Here is a 16,569-nt window from a genome sequence, read left to right on the forward strand (position 1 = left end):
AGGGAAAAAACCAAATATGAGCTTCATCCAAAACTTACGAGGCCCACTAATTACTAATAACCACTTCTTCCAATGGTGTGGTCCACCTGAGAATTGAATCTACTTCATTTTTGAGTTCATCTAATAAAATTATTTTCAAAACGTATGGACAGCGTGGATATAGAATTGATATATCAAGGTAGGACCCGCGCTAGGGGCTACACCGTCTTCAGTGAGGCCGGGGCCGCACCTTAATTTTACAAAAGGAGGCCAGACGCACATCTCCACACGCGAATCCATGTGCCAAATTAGTCCTTGTGCAAAAATTCAAACAGTCCATAAGACAGGCCCCAAGATTTAGATGATTATTACAAACATTTGGCATTTGATCTTCTCATGTGGGCCACAAATGCGCGGTATAAAGTGAATGGCTTAGAAAAAAAAGGAAATTGTGGTCATAATCAGAACATACCCGTGTGCCTCTTTTGATACATGAAAATTCCTGATCTTATGTTTATTAAATAAATAAATGATGGGCTTCACCTGATCCACTGATTGGATTTGGTATAAACTTCCAGATTTTTATGCATGTGTGCTCGCGGAGAGGAGCGTGTGGGCTTAAGAAAAACTCATGTAATAAATTTCTGAATCTCTACTTCCGTCACATGCACACAAGCATAAAACCGTCCCCTGTTTCAATAAAAACAAGAGAAGGAGAAAAGCCTACCTTTGCCGCCTCAACTTTATATCCTTCTCTCCTCTCTCTCTGTCTCTCTCTCTCTCTCTCTCTGAATGGCTTCTTCTCCTTCATTTCCTCTTGTTGGCATTGTTCTTGTTCTTTCTCTTCTATATCTAGTTCTCCTTGTTCTTCTTGAAGCCAATGTAGCTTCATCAGCTCTTCTTGCAAGCTTGCATCATCACCATCAATTTCACAAGAGAAAGCCATCCCTACAAACCAATGGAACAAAATGTGATTTGTACACCGGAAGCTGGGTGCGTGACACGTCATACCCATTGTACCAGTACTCGAGCTGTCCCATCATCGACGCTGAATTCAATTGCCAGATGTATGGTAGACCTGACTCAGATTACCAGAGATTTAGGTGGAAGCCCACAAATTGCGAGCTCCCAAGGTATTTCTCATCTTCTTCAACAACAAATGTAACAAAATTCTTTAAAGAAAGTGAAGAAATCAAGTTACATTTCCCTATTTATGCATATGAGGGTAGTTTAGTCTTTTCCTATATACATCCAGCTTGTTTAGTCTTTCATTATCATATTTATAAGAGTAATTCAATCTTTTTCCTTTCATGTCAGTCGTTATCAATTAATAAAGAGATCAATGACTTATTTCCGTCTCTCCAATTGCAGGCAGAATGGGTTATATTACTATTTCACCTTCATTCCGCCCAATTTATAGATGAGATAGCTTTAAGCCTAACTTAAAGTCAACCCATCTTTAAAATGAGTAATTTAAATTTGAAAATTTAGGATTGATAGCTAGGTTTAATCATCTGACTCATCTAGCTAAAATATTTTTACACGTTTACCTTGAATTTTTCTATTTTATTTTTATTTTTTTTTTTAAATTTTTTTATACGATGCTGGTATGTCAGGTTTGATGGGGTGGCGTTTTTATTAAGAATGAGAGGAAAAAAAGTAATGTTTGTTGGAGATTCTCTTGGTCGAAACCAATGGGAGTCATTGATTTGCATGATTTATGCGTCGGTATCCCAATCACAGACCCAACTCATTCGAGGAGAACCGCTTTCCACTTTTAATTTCTTGGTAAGTGATTTTAGACTACAATGATTTACAATTTTGGGTGAATTCCATAACTCTTAATGTTTCTTTCATGATATCTTATAGGATTATGGGGTGTCGATTTTGTTCTACCGAGCTCCATATCTTGTGGACATTGATATTGTCCAAGGAAAGCGGATTTTGAAATTGGATGAGATTGATGAGAATGCGAATATGTGGAAAGGGGTCGACGTATTGTCTTTTAATTCTGGTCATTGGTGGACTCATGTTGGTGGTCTACAAGGGTGAGTGTCTGATCAGTTAGATTTTGTTTGAATTTTGAGATTATGAATTTTGGAACACATGGTTACTTGGGTTTAAGTAAAATGTAGGTGGGATTATATACAGCAAGGGGGAGCTTATTTTTCAAACATGGACCGTTTGGCTGCTTTTGATAGTGGCATGACAACATGGGCGAAATGGGTCGACGCCAATGTAGACACAACCAAAACAAGGGTCTTCTTTCAGGCAATCTCTCCCACACATTACGAGTGAGCTCTCTCTCCCCCCTCTCTCTCTCTCTCTCTCTCTCTCTCTATCTTCGATGTTTTGTTCCTTTCCAAGGTGGGAAACCAATACAAAACTTATATAGCTGGACAGGGTATTTATGCAAAAGGAAATGAAGTCGTACAAGTAAACCGAATTATAACTAATTCGGCCACAAAGGATGGAGGATGACCTAAAAATGTTCCAGATTGAAAGATCATATCCATCCAACCGTTGAGTCCTTATTTATAGTCCACCTCGAAGGGTTATGAGCTTCCAACTTCAGAAATTTTTTAGGTAAACCCCGTCGATGATGGTTCCCATCAGATCAACGATCTGGATTACCTCACATGGGACCCATTTGCATGGACGGGTGCATTAGGACACTGTTCACTTCCTGATGCATAAGACCCTATAATTTCTATTATAAGTAAAGTGCTTCTTTTAAAGTAAAGAGAAAAAATTATAGAAATGGATGTCGTGTACCATTTCTTTTTAAGCCTTCTCCTTTTCTTGACTGGCCTTTTTAAAAATAAAATAAAATTTAATCCCTTCCCCCTTAAGATATTCTGAAAGAGGATGGTGGATGATGCATAGGCACTTATAATCGCATACGTGGCATGTTTATAACTCAAATGACACATTCCAATTGATGGTCCACACCGTAGATGGATTGTAAACCTGAAATAAGATCAATTGGATACTTATGATCTCTAATTTTTTGAAAATCTGTATATTAATTTCAAACCGTCGGTTGTGATGATCTTCATAGTCCATGCATCGCACATCTGCAATATAAGAACTTCTTGCACTGTATGCTAGGTGGGCTCCACTGTGATGTTTGTATGAAATCCCATCTCATTCGTATGTTCTGAGAGCTCATTTTAGACCATGATACAAAAAATGAAGTGGATCCAAAGTTTAAGTGGGCCACACGAGAGGAAATAGTAGAGATTTAGTGACCATTGTTGAAACATTAGCATGGGTAAATGTGTCAAATTAACATATTTCAAACATTTTATACATTAGTTAACAAATTGGTTGTTTCAGATATACTAATAGTTTTCTAATTTAGATTCAAAATTCAGATATAACTTCGGATTTAACAAACAGGCCCTTACTCTGCCCGAGTATGGAAGTTTTTCTAGTCTCTCTTTCCACTGGACGGGATTGCCTGCAGCAGGATTCTTATGAATTTCCCGCGTTCGGAAGCTACGTGGGGCCACCGTGATATTTATGAGAAATCCACTACGTCCATCCATTTTGGAGATCATTTTTAAGATATGAGACGAAAAATGAGGTGACTCAAGTGTTAACACGAGAGGAAAAAGTGGAGAAAGAAATGCTTACCGTTGAAACCTTTTTTGGATCCACCTTATGTTTATATGCCATCCAAACCTTTAATAAATATTTATTAAACAAAAACATGGCCTGATACAAAACTTCTGTTGCCCTAGGATTGTTTTTTCAACGGTGGTTGTTCAATCTCCACTTTTCCTCTCTTGTTGCCCACTTGAATCTTAGATCAGCCTCATTCTTATGTCTTAGAATGAGCTGAAAAACGGATGAACGGGGTGGAATTCTCACAAACATCGTGGTGGGCCTCAACGTTCCCAGCGTAGGAACTTCCAGGCAATCCGCATCCCTTTCCACCATAGAGAAAGGCATTGATAATCATGCATATTATTATGAATAGCCATGCATATGGACACAGCCAATTTAGGCACGGCATTTATGTAACACAATCCAAACAGTCCAATTCATGGGCCCCACGACAGACCCCCCCCCCCCCCCCAAAAAAAAAAAAAAAAAAACTTAATTGATGATCTATGGTAGGACCATCGAACCCAAGATTTGGATAGTTTTGATTGATGTAGTTGTATGTCACATGCACGGTTTTAGTGCACATTACTAGGGGTGCACATCGAACCGTTGGAACCGTGTAACCGGACCGGAACCGTTGGATCGGTCCGGTTCCGGTTCCAAAATTCCTAGAACTGTTGATTACGGATCGGTTCCAATTTAGGGCCCTCTAGAACCGAACCGAACCGAACCGTTACACGAACCATAGATCGAACCGTGGATCCAAACCGTGAATTTGAGCTTTAGTTTAAAACAAAAAATAAAAAACCCTAAAGGCTTTAGAGCCCCCTGCCCTCTCGCCCCTCACGTTGAGCGCCCTACCCCTACGGCCCTGCCCTCTCGCCGACGGCAACTGAGGACTGCCGCCCTCCCTCAGTCCCTCTCTCTCTCTCTGTGACGCCCCAAACTCGGAAACCGGGCTCACAAAATTTCCGATCGCTGAATCCGGCGCCGACAGCCTCCGTAGAACCCCATTCTCTGCTCCCAGCACCCATTCGCCAGGTTTCGATCCTGGGATGCTACAAGGAGGATTTTTTAACATCAGTTTGATTCGTAACAAGCATAACCAAAGGCATAACCCACAAACAACAACCAAAAACTCCATCACATTTTCACTATAATAAAAAACTTTACAAGTACAATGAGCATAAGGGAAATACAATGATGATAGACCAAAAGCTCCAAAAAGATCAGCTACGCGCCCAAGCCTCAGCGCTGCTGCGATCCAACGTCACCTGCACGCAACGGTCGTGCATAAGCTTATAGAAAGCTTAGAGGGTGGTGAAAGTTTATGCTCAAGGTGATAATGTAACTATGCAGTATCAGAGTAATGTGGAACATGCTGATGAATGCCAAGAATACCATTAGCCGGAACATGCTGATGAATGCCAAGAATACCATTAGCCGTACCAAGGCCATGCGATGCGAAATGCAACTCAAGCATACAAATCCTCATCTAAGTCCACATGTCAATACGGCTCAAATCGGAATATCACCGGGGTCTACAGTACACCACATTGCCGCCCCATCGCGCGCGATAAGGTGAGTGGAAAAGACCTCACTATCCGCCCGCCAATATCGGGCTCGGCTCGTCGATAGCGGACCCATTCCTCGGGCTGGACTCAGGCTAGCATTGCCCCCTACTCTCGGGCGGGTAAGGCCGCACCCCCTTCCAAGTGACCACGACACGGTGGAAAGCGCAACCGTCTGGTACGGCACTTAGGACTCATGCACCCACTCGGTCTAGACGTTGGAGCAACCTCCTGGTACCATAAGGGTTTAGGGACTTTCACCCAGGGATATCTATCGCACCCCATGTAGAATAGTATTTCCGGTATCCAATCCTGCCAACCACGATACGTCTGTGGAGGCTATGGCCCTGATGTCGCTAGGGCGTACAGTAACCATATCACACAATGTGAATGCATGAATCACACTATCCAGTCATGCAGCAATCCTGCGCGTATCGTGCGCTCATGTAGGGCAACACCCCCTGTACGGGAGCCCCTAAACAATCTGCCCGAAGGCGTATGCTATGATCAGTCATTTCTCATATCAAGCATACATATGATGCATATGATCATGAATCATGGAACTAAACATGTTATATAGGATGGATGATAATCATAACAAAGATGGGCCTAGACGGCCTACACATCAGACGTACGAGCTTAACAATGGGCCTTAGGGAAAGTCATAATGCGGACATTTAACCACACTATACCTGCAATGTGGACGTCAAACCACCATTGCTCCCAAGGCATAGCCCTGACGTAAACATCATTACATAAACCATGTTGGGACTGCACATTGCAATGAACCTTAGGTACATCCCATTGGGCTTTAATTACATCAAATGGGCCAAATCACATGGGCCTTATATTCATTAAGTGGGCCACATCAATGGGCCGCACCAATGGGCCTTATGTTCATTGAAATGAGCTATAACCCGTGGGCCTTAGAGTGCATCAAATGCGCCTGCTCACATGGGCCTTATATGTATCAAATGGGCCTCGCCAATTGGGCCCCATACGTGCATCAAATGGGCCTACTCACATGGGCCTTATATGTATCAAATGGGCCTTGCCAGTTGGGCCCCATACATGCATCAAATGGGCCTCAACCCATTAGCCTCATTGCATCTTAATGGGCCTCGATCCATGGGCCCCTAATACATTAAATGGGCCTCGACCCATGGACCTTACATAGACATCAAAGTGGGCCTCAATCATGGGCCACAAATAAACTGAGGTGGGCCTCCCACCACCAGTAAAATATATTAAAAAATATATAATATAGTATATAATATATATATATATATAGTACATATAACATTATATAAATTATAATAATATATATATAAACACACACACACACGCACGCACACCACAGACGCACGCACCTGGAAACACCCACCGTCCCTGGACGGTGGGGATGCAACACATGCACAGTGGGCTTCACCGCAGCCCACCGTCCGCCTGGACGGTGGCAAATAAACACTTACATCACTGTGGCTCCATGTGGGGCCCACCATAATGTTTAGATGCCATCCAACCCGCTGATAAGGTCACATGGGCCCAGTTGAAGGGTGAAAACAAACCTCACCCTGATCCAAAACTTCTGTGGACCCCAAAAGGATTTCAAAGGTAGAAGTCTAATTCCACTGTTTCCTACGGTGTGGGCCACCTGAGTCTTGGATCGATCTAATTTTTGGGGTGGGCCCACGTCAAGTAGGGGCCCACCCTATGAACGGTTTAGATAGCATATAAACATCAAGGTGGGGCCCACGGCTACAGCCGTGGGTGGCTGACGCCCGCCCGCTCGCCCGAGCGCTGGTGCGCAGGCAGCGTCAGTTTATTTTTTTTTTTATTTCTATTTTCTTGAGGATTTTACTGGTGGGGTCCATATCCAAGCAATCCACTCCATCCAATGGCCTTCCATGGCCCTAGACAAGCAAAACAAGCCCAATATTGGACCTGTTTCGGCGCATAAAAGCAATAGGGAAGGTTTTAATGGTGAAGACCACCATTTACTACGGTATGGCCCGCCCGAAGGCCTGATTGGTCCCATATTTCGGCTCAACGCCTAAAAGGTGGTTGGGAAGGGAATGGATGGTATGGATTGAAAACATGCATCAAGGTGGGGCCTATATGAGTGGACCACCCCAAGGCTTGGGAAAAAGCTGATATTTGTGTTTTCTTTCCAGCAACGTCCAGCGTCCCTGGACGCTGGACTTTCCATATAGCTAGGAGGTGGGCCTGCTTAGGTGGGCCACCAAGGGATGGATGGCAGGGTACTACACATATAAAGTGGGCCTCACTTTTAAATGGTTTGGATAAGGTACCTACCTCATGGTGGGGTCCCTTCAAGTGGGCCACACAACCTCATCATCATAACAACAAAATAAAATAAAATAAAATAAATAAAAAGAAATAAAATAAAAAGGGAGAGAGATAGAGAGTGGGACCGTGTGATGGAGGGACCCCGGCACTATGGGCCCTTCCTTGCACTAAATCATACATCAAGTGGGTCCCATTACATGTGGGTCCATGAAATTGAAATCCAACGGTGGAGGTCCCTTCTCCACTAAAATAAATGGTCTAGATGACCCTAAGCATGTAAGGAAATAAACATCATAATGGGGTCCATGGAGAATGGCCCCATCATGGAATGATCATGATGATCCAAGTGGGCCATCGGCCACATCTTAGGGTCCAAAGTGAGATCCAAACCATTGATCGGTTGGCCTCACTTGGCCCATCTTAAAAATATCAAAATCTACCCTATCATGACACCCACCACTTGATCTTCTTGCTCCCTTGGCTTCCTTAGCTCCTTGTGCTTCTCTTTGATGGAGGAAGATGAGAAATGGATGGTTGAGATGAGAGATGAAGGGGTAGGAAAGGTGGACCTCACAAATGAGATTTTCTCACCATGGGAGGACCATACGTATGAATTGCTTAAGGGAGAGTTGAAATGAGAGAGAGGCTTGTAAGGGAGAGAGAGAGAGAGAGAGAGAGAGAGAGAGAGAGAGAGAGAGAGAGAGAATGATGGGTGATGGAGTGATGGATGGGAGAGAGGGATAGGGGTGTAAGAGGCTTTTTGACTTTTTTGGCAAAAGTTGTAAGAAAGGGTATGGGGGTTGTAAGAACTTTTTGACTTTAGGGGTTGCTTGGGAAATGGGTGAAAAGTGATGTGTACTTGACATGATGGGATTGATTGATGTGACACCTAGTAGAGATTCCCTCGAAATTCGCACGCGCAGCGTTTCCTCGCACCGAACGCTGGCCCACAACTCCCGACCAGAGCATCGCATTAGCGCGCGAGTCGCGGCATCGGAACCGCGGTGACGACGCGGTCGCTAAGGTACAAGCCCTGAGTTGAGTCGACTCGGGTTGATGGTACGAGAATCCAGGTCGCGCGCAAATACCGGTTAAGGGTCGAAGGTTGCCGGAATTCGACCGGGAAGACCGTGGAAGCCTATGGAACGGTACGGTCTAGGATACGGGGCTTACACTCTCTCTCTCTCTCTCTCACGTTGGGTTTCTCCTTGTTCTTCTGCTAGAGAGAACCCATGTGGACAGTGTGCGTTGTTCATCTTAAGGCCCCATCGTCAGGTGGATGTTGTCCACAGTTTGGGCCCACCTTTGATAGCTGGTGTTGCCTAGTTTTACAGAGACTATTTATTTTGTGAATCAGAGGTTGCCGTCTTCAACATGGAGTACACGTGGTGGCTCGAGGAGCACCATCGCCTCATGTGCGAGCTCCGCACAGCAGTGCAAGAACACCTGCAGGAGAATAAGCTGAGGATCTTTGTTGACAATTGTCTCGCCCACTACAACCAGATGCCGAGCTTGAAAAGTGTGGTGGTGAAATCCGATGTCCGGAACCGTGGAGCCGATTCGGAACCGAATCGGTTTTCACGATCCGGTTCCGGTTCGGTTCTAGGGTGCTAACGGTCCGGTTCCGATTTCAAAATTTTAGAACCGTAGGGAATGGTTTGGTTCCGGTTTCACCCCAAAACCGGACCGAACCGAACCATGTGCACCCCTACACATTACTGTGACAGTGTATCGAGTAAAGATTGGAGTATTTCTGATGTGAGAAATCTCAAAGGACGGACACGGATTACTTGCCAACCCGGACCACATGAAGTTCTTCTAGTAGGAAGCTAGGTGGGGCCCACTGTGATGTTCGGGAGAAATCCAACTTGTACATTTGTTTATCCACCTCATTTTAGGATACAAGATAACCTATGAGATAGTGATGTAGAGCCGGTCGCGTATAATTTCATGGCCAAGATGGACAAGAAAATGCCTAATCTAAGGCGGAAGTGATTCAGAGTGTCAGAACCTTAAAATGGACGTATCTCGTCAACCGAAATAAGTTATCCGGCGTGCTATATATAATTTTGGATAGGACGAGCTACTTTAGCCACCCAACCTTGCTACTATGATGTGTGTTTTTATCCATGCTGTCCATCCCTTTGTCTAGCTCATTTTTAACACATGAGTCCAATAATTAAAACACATTTGTCCAAAATAAAAACAGATCCAAAGTTTAAATACACCATACCAAAGAAACATTGGGGATAATGATCGTGCACAGTTAAAACCTTTCTAAGGCCCCACAACATGGTTCATTTATCATCCAACTAGTTCATGAAGCCACATAGACTTGGATGAAAGTAAAACACAAATATCAACTTGATCCAACGATTATGTGCCCCCATGAAGTTTTCAAAGGTATGCATTTAATATTCATTTCATTATTTCTTTGTGGTGTGGTTTACGGGAGCTTTGGATATGCTTCAATTTTGGTATAATGCCTATAGACAGCATGGGTAAAACACATACATCAAAGTGGACCCGAGAGAGAGAGAGACGCTATAACGTGGGGAGCTCCTCACCGCACAATCCGCGTCCTTTTTCCATCGGCTTCTTCAATTATTGGAAAGTGATGAGCTGTTAGCGAATGAACTCTCATGTCCTATTCCTTCAATAAGGAATATAGAGTGAATATGCACATGTGGGGCCCAAGGTTTGGCCATCCAGACCACTGACTTGCTTGTGGCCCTTGGGTATATAGACAGTGCCCTGAAATTCTCTTGAACCGTTCAATCTTATATTTTCAGCTGTTAGCCAGCAAATAGGTAGTTTAGAAGAATTACACCCACGGTCCACATACGCTGGAAGAATAACCAACAGTTGGATGGCTAGGACTTTTACATTTTTGGGAGATTTTCAAGGCATCGCCAATCGAAATTAGCCATCAAAGTAATAGATAGTTTGGATAACCCAAGCATGGCCACCTCCATGTTTGAACCTTGAACCAATGATCGGGTAGGCCATACTTTAGATGGGCCACATCCAAAAAATACACAGTTATTGGACAATCCTAACCGTTGAATGTTAGTGACCTTTTTATTTATTAATAGCAATTTAATTTCTTTCCAAAAAAGGCACTTCAAAAGAATGGTCAGGAATGTTGGGCGTGGTTTTTGGGACGTGGCGATTAAAAGACCAGATAGGTGGCATCAGCAATCCAACCACTTTTTCTTTCATTCATTCTTTTATCTTTTTTAAAAAGGAACCAGAAAATCTTGTCACATTTGTTCTAGCTGTAATGGGCCCCACCTTGGGTGAGCCATATCCATACCGATCAGAAAATCCTAACCCTTAGGTTTACCTCTTCATAACCATCCATTTTCATTTTCTCTTCCCAAGAAGATATCCAATAGAACAATTAGGATTGTCAGCTTGTTGTTGTGATTATTGCAGCATCGTCCATTAATGTTGTCATCTGATTCCGGAACATGACCCATTTAATACGGTCAGTATTTTGGATGGTTTGGGTGTACACATCCACGCACATGAATGCTTATCTCCTTCACCAAAAGAAAAAGAAAAAAAAAAAAAGAAAAGAAAAAAGTTCACAATAATTGCTCTTCACCTTTATCTTATAGTCATGGGGCAATGATAAAATAAACTATTCTTTAGGTGCTTGGTATTCTTCTGCCAGAGAAAGCTACCCCTTGAATAATGAAATGGTAGTTCCTTCCGAATGAATATAAATATAGCTTCAGGATCCGTTTGGATGCATAAATGAATTGCATTACCAACATTCAGTTTAATTAGGGGAGAATGGCAAAACCAATGATGCCTCTTTAAGAGTGCGTTTGGGTGAAACCCTTTTTTTTTTTTTTCACGCGTTTTACAACATGAGCAGCTGTCAGAGATCTGCCGGACGCGGATTGAGTACTACCCAGGGACTCTGAGGGGCCACCGTGATGTATAGATTTCATCTACATCATCCATCTATGTTTCCATTTCATTTTCGGTCATAAGCCCAAAAATGAGTCAGATCTAAGGCTCAGGTACAGTGGGGATTAAACGACTACAGTTGAAAAGTTCTTGTGGGCGACAGAAGTTTTGGATCAAGCTAATATTTGTGTTTTCCCTTCATACATGTCTATACGACCTTATAAACGGGTTGGATGGGAAATAAACATCACGGTCGGCCCTAGAAAGGTTTCAACTGTGGCCGTCATTGTCCCCACTGCTTCCTGTGGTGTGGTCCACTTGAGTTTTAGATATGCGAATCTCCCTTATTTTTGGGCTTATGCCCTAAAATTATATGGCAAAATGAATGTACGGTGGGGATAAAACCCATACATCACAGTGGGCCCCTCAGAGCCCCTGCCTCTGCGGAGCTGGGGACAAGGGTACTACCCAATCCGACGTCCAGATCTGAAGCAGCAGTTTAGACTTCTCCCATCATTGTAGTTGGGAGATGATTAGGTGCCGCCCGGGCCCTACCCAAGACGGTGCAGCCCTTACTGTGGGGCCAACCTTGATGTATTTATTTTATATCCAACCCGTCCATCCGTTTTAACAGATTATATTAGGGGATGAAACCCCAAAACAGAGACAGATACAATTCTCAGGAGGGCCACGACATAGGATACAGTGTTGATTGACCATTAGTGGGTTACATTGGTTTTAGATCATGCTGATAATTTTTTCCCTTCATCCATGTTTATTTGACCTTATCAACAGGTTAGATGGACAATAAACATTACAGTCGGCCATAGGAAGTTTTTAATGATAGGATGTCAATCACCACTGTTTCCTATGGTATGGTCTACCACCTGGGAATTAGATCAGCTTCATTTTTTGATTCACGGCCTAAAAATGTCTGGAAAAACGGATGGACGGCATGGATATAGAATTCATACATTAACGTGGGCCTCACGGTGAGGGTCGCACCTAATCCGCCCCCGATTTTGTTGAGGTTTTAAACAAACGTGCCACCAGTTGGCACGTACATGGATAGGCGTGCAAACACCATCTTTGGAACTGTTGTTTTCGAAAAGCCCTTTTAAAATAAATCCAAACAGACCCAGTGGTATATTCAAAGCGGGGCCCACATCACAGCTGCCAACCATATCCTCATTCCCAGATTTAAATGGTATTGACCTAGGTCATTCATTAGGTAGTTTACAACTGTAATAATGTAATCTTAACTAGTTTACATTAGGTCAGTTATTCCAACAGCTTTCTTTTCTCTTCAATCCGCTCCTTCACAAGGCCCATTTATACATATCTTTGACAAGGGTTGGTTGACAATATGCATTACCTGATGAATGGTCCGGATCTCAAGCATGTGTGCCACCAAATGTGGGAACGTGGCCATCCATGGTATCAATGATGTGGGCCCAAATTGTATGAAAACATATTCATAACGAGGAAGCAGCCCTCAAATTAGTTGGCATGTCTAACACACTCAATTTGAAAGTGACCCAATTGCAAATTTACAACAACCAAACTACAATTTGGTTGTTTCTCCTTTTAAATTTTTTTTTTTTTAATAATAAAAATAAAAATAAAAATTAATTAGAGCTAATAATCACAATTCAATTGGATGATGCAGCCAAAGACATCCTCTTAAACTGGCTACTAATCAGTTCCCACATTAATTGGATGATGCAGCCAAAGACACCCTCTTAAACTGGCTACTAATCAGTTCCCACATAATGTGGAGTCACAGAATTTTTGTAGCTCTGATCTGTACTATAAGGATATAGTTCACACTGTAATATTAAAGAAATAATCGATGTATGGCCTGCCTGACCAAATAAATGACTTTGTGAGACACTTTCCTGGCCGTTGTTGATCTACGGAGGGATGGTTGTAATATGTTGGGATCATCTGAATAATCATATGTTGGTTCAAATGAATAATTTTCTTTCCTCCTTTGTTACAGCCCTAGCGAATGGAGTTCACCAGTTTCAAAGAACTGCTACGGTGAGACAGAACCCGTTAGCGGTTGGATCTACGCTGGAGCTTATCCAGATCAAATGAGAGTCGTCCGAGCTGTACTTAGAGAGATGAGCAACCCCACTTACTTATTGGATATAACAACCCTTTCCGCTCTCAGGAAAGACGCACATCCATCGATTTACAGTGGAGATTTGGGACCCCAACAAAGGGCCAATCCCGATAGATCAGCGGATTGTAGCCATTGGTGCTTACCTGGTCTCCCTGACACATGGAATCAACTATTTTATACTGCTCTCTTCTTTTAAGTTTTAATTCCATTTAATTAGTTTTCAGTAACTGGAAATTGTATAATTTATATATTTATCTGATAGCATTGATAAGTAATAGGAAGTTTCCAATTGTACCGTACAAAGGTACGGGGCTTTCGTAGAATACTTTGATTTTTGTATACACTGTATCTGATTATTTCTCTATTAGTTTATGCACACATTAATAAGTGCAGATCGACATATACATTTATATAATAAGTGTTCGTGGATCGTTTTGTCTGTATCATGTCGTGGATATGGGCTGTAACGTTTCTATCAACTCGATCGATTGTGCTTATGAATGCGTTGCTTGACCAGTCCATGATAAAGCCCATCTGGCTGCTTGGAAGGATGATCTGTGCTTTTCATCTAATGACTTAAGATGCATTAGGTGGGTGTGTGGGAAATTTTATTCAACCAGTTAATGCTCCTGAAATGAATGGTCCAGTGAAAAAATGTTGCCAATCGTTCACATGCACATTTGGAAAAGTTAAAAGTAGCTAGACTTGTTCAATTAATCAGGGGCCGTTTGGATTGGGTGCATTTGGTGATATAAATATTTCAGTGCTAGGTAATTCAATACCTGATTATTGTAAATAGCTGGTAATTATCATCCCTATGGTTGAATAACATTTTTTTTTTTTTAGGTGATCGTGGTAACAGAAGTCGATACCTGTGTTTGGTTCAATATTGATAAGTTGAAAATCAAATGAGTTATTGATCATCCTACAAAAATGTTCGAACAAAGATCTTGATCTTCCATCACGTGCATCCCACGCCATTTGGTTGAGCCTCTATTAAAAAATCACTTCTGTCGGATAATCTTCAATCAGATGTGTTGATACATGAATTTTGTTTCCTACGCAAAACACATCCCTCCATCCAAGTGGCACCATTGCGCTACACTAACTCAGCTTTGTTGGAATATATATAAAGACCCATATGACTTTTGGTATTTCATATATTGGGGGCACTACGCCAAAACTGCGAAAAAAGGATGGTCCAAAACCGTCTCAAATGGCCAAAAAGGACGGTCATGGACTGTCGCAAGGGCCGTCAAATTTTGACGTGTCGTATTACTTAAAGGACGGTCGAAAACCGTCATTTTTATTGACGAAAAAAAGACAGTCATGGACCATCCTAAAAAGGACGGTCGTGAACTGTCCTTAAAAAGGACGGTCTCGAACCGTCTCTTATAAGCCTTTAAAGGACGGTCATCGAGCGTCCTTTAAAAGGACGGTCATGGACTGTCCTTAAAAAAGATTGTCGTAGACCGTCTCTGATAAGCCTTCAAAGGACGGCTATAGACCGTCTTTTAAAAGGACGGTCATGGGCCGTCCTTAAAAAGGACTGTCATGGACCGTCTCTTATGGGCCTTTAAAGGACAGCCATAGACCGTCCTTTAAAAGGATGGTCATGGACCGTCCTTAAAAAAGATTGTCATGGACCGTCTCTTATGAGCCTTCAAAGGACGGCCACAAACCATCCTTAAAAAGGACTGTCATGGACCGTCCCTTTTGAGAATTTGAGAAGATCACCTGTTACAATATATTTCATCATATTCTTCCTAATATACACCTGTTATATAATATATTTCATCATATTCACATTCACATCCATCCAAACAACCCAAACCACATAAATCCAACATAAACTACATTCATCCAAACATAAACTACATCCATCTAAACACAAGCAATCTTATCCACATTACATTCATCCACACATAAATACATATAAGTTTAACATCATAAATAAAAAAAGAAAAAAAATCAGCAACAATTTTCTTTTTGTGTCTTTCACCTGAAAAAAAAAATATTAAATCAACAAAACATTATAATTCAGAATCATGAAAAATTGCATAAACTTCTTCCAAAAAAGTGGACACTTTTTTAAAATAAAACTGATCATTAAAACAGGTTTAGGTTTACGTTTTAAGTTTTAGGTTTAGGTTTTAGGTTTTAGGTTAACATTAAGGTTATAGGTTTAAGTTAAGGTTTAGGTTTTAGTTATAGGTTATAGTATATAGGTTATACCTTTAGGGAATTGAGAATAGGTTAAGGTTAAGGTTTAGGTTTAGGAAATCGGGTCCGAGTTCGGGATCAGGTTTAGGTTTGAGTTATCAAGTTTAGGTTTAGGTTTTAGGCTTATGTTTAGATTATAGGTTTAGGTTATAAGTGCAGGTAATAGGTTTAGGTTTATGTTAGGTTATAGGTTAAGGTTTGGGTTTAGGAAATCGGGTTCGGGTTCGGGTTCGGGATCAGGTTTAGGTTTGGGTTTTCAAGTTTAGGTTTAGGTTTAGGTTAGGGAGTTGAGATTAGGATTAGGTGTAGGTTTAGGTTTAGGGATTTGAGAATACATTTCGATTTTAAGTTTAGGTTTAGGTTTTAGGCTTATGTTTAGGTTATAGGTTTAGGTTTAGGTTAGGTTATAGGTTAAGGTTTAGGTTTAGGAAATCGGGTTTGGGATCGGGTTTGGGTTTGGGTTTTCAAGTTTAGGTTTAGGTTTAGGTTAGGGAGTTGAGATTAGGATTAGGTGTAGGTTTAGGTTTAGGGATTTGAGAATACATTTAGGTTTTAGGCTTAGGCTTAGGTTAGGTTATAGGTTTAGGTTTAGGTTAAGCTTTAGGTTTAGGTCATAAGCTATAGGTTTAGGGAATTGAGAATATGTTAATGTTTAAGTTTCAGAAATAGAGTTCGGGTTCTGGATCGGGTTTAGGTTTGGATTTTCAAGTTTAGGTTTAGGTTTAGGTTAAGAAGTTGAGATTAGGATTAGGTGTAAGTTTAGGATTAGGGATTTGAGAATACATTTAGGTTTTAGGTTTAGGTTTAGGTTATAGGTTATTGGTT

General features: G+C 41.8%; 1 protein-coding gene across 1 annotated transcript; it reads left to right on the plus strand.

Moving 5' to 3' along the window:
• The first annotated feature begins 681 nt into the window (after positions 1-681).
• LOC131253323 (protein PMR5) lies at positions 682-13,925 on the plus strand. The gene is made up of 5 exons (XM_058254284.1): positions 682-1,112; positions 1,596-1,767; positions 1,849-2,027; positions 2,115-2,273; positions 13,396-13,925. Exons 1-5 carry the CDS (start codon positions 772-774, stop codon positions 13,715-13,717), a joined length of 1,173 nt encoding a protein of 390 aa, XP_058110267.1. The 5' UTR covers positions 682-771; the 3' UTR covers positions 13,718-13,925.
• The last annotated feature ends 2,644 nt before the right edge of the window (positions 13,926-16,569 follow it).

Source organism: Magnolia sinica, chromosome 8, assembly GCF_029962835.1.
Source record: "Magnolia sinica isolate HGM2019 chromosome 8, MsV1, whole genome shotgun sequence".
NCBI classification, from domain to species: Eukaryota; Viridiplantae; Streptophyta; class Magnoliopsida; order Magnoliales; family Magnoliaceae; genus Magnolia; species Magnolia sinica.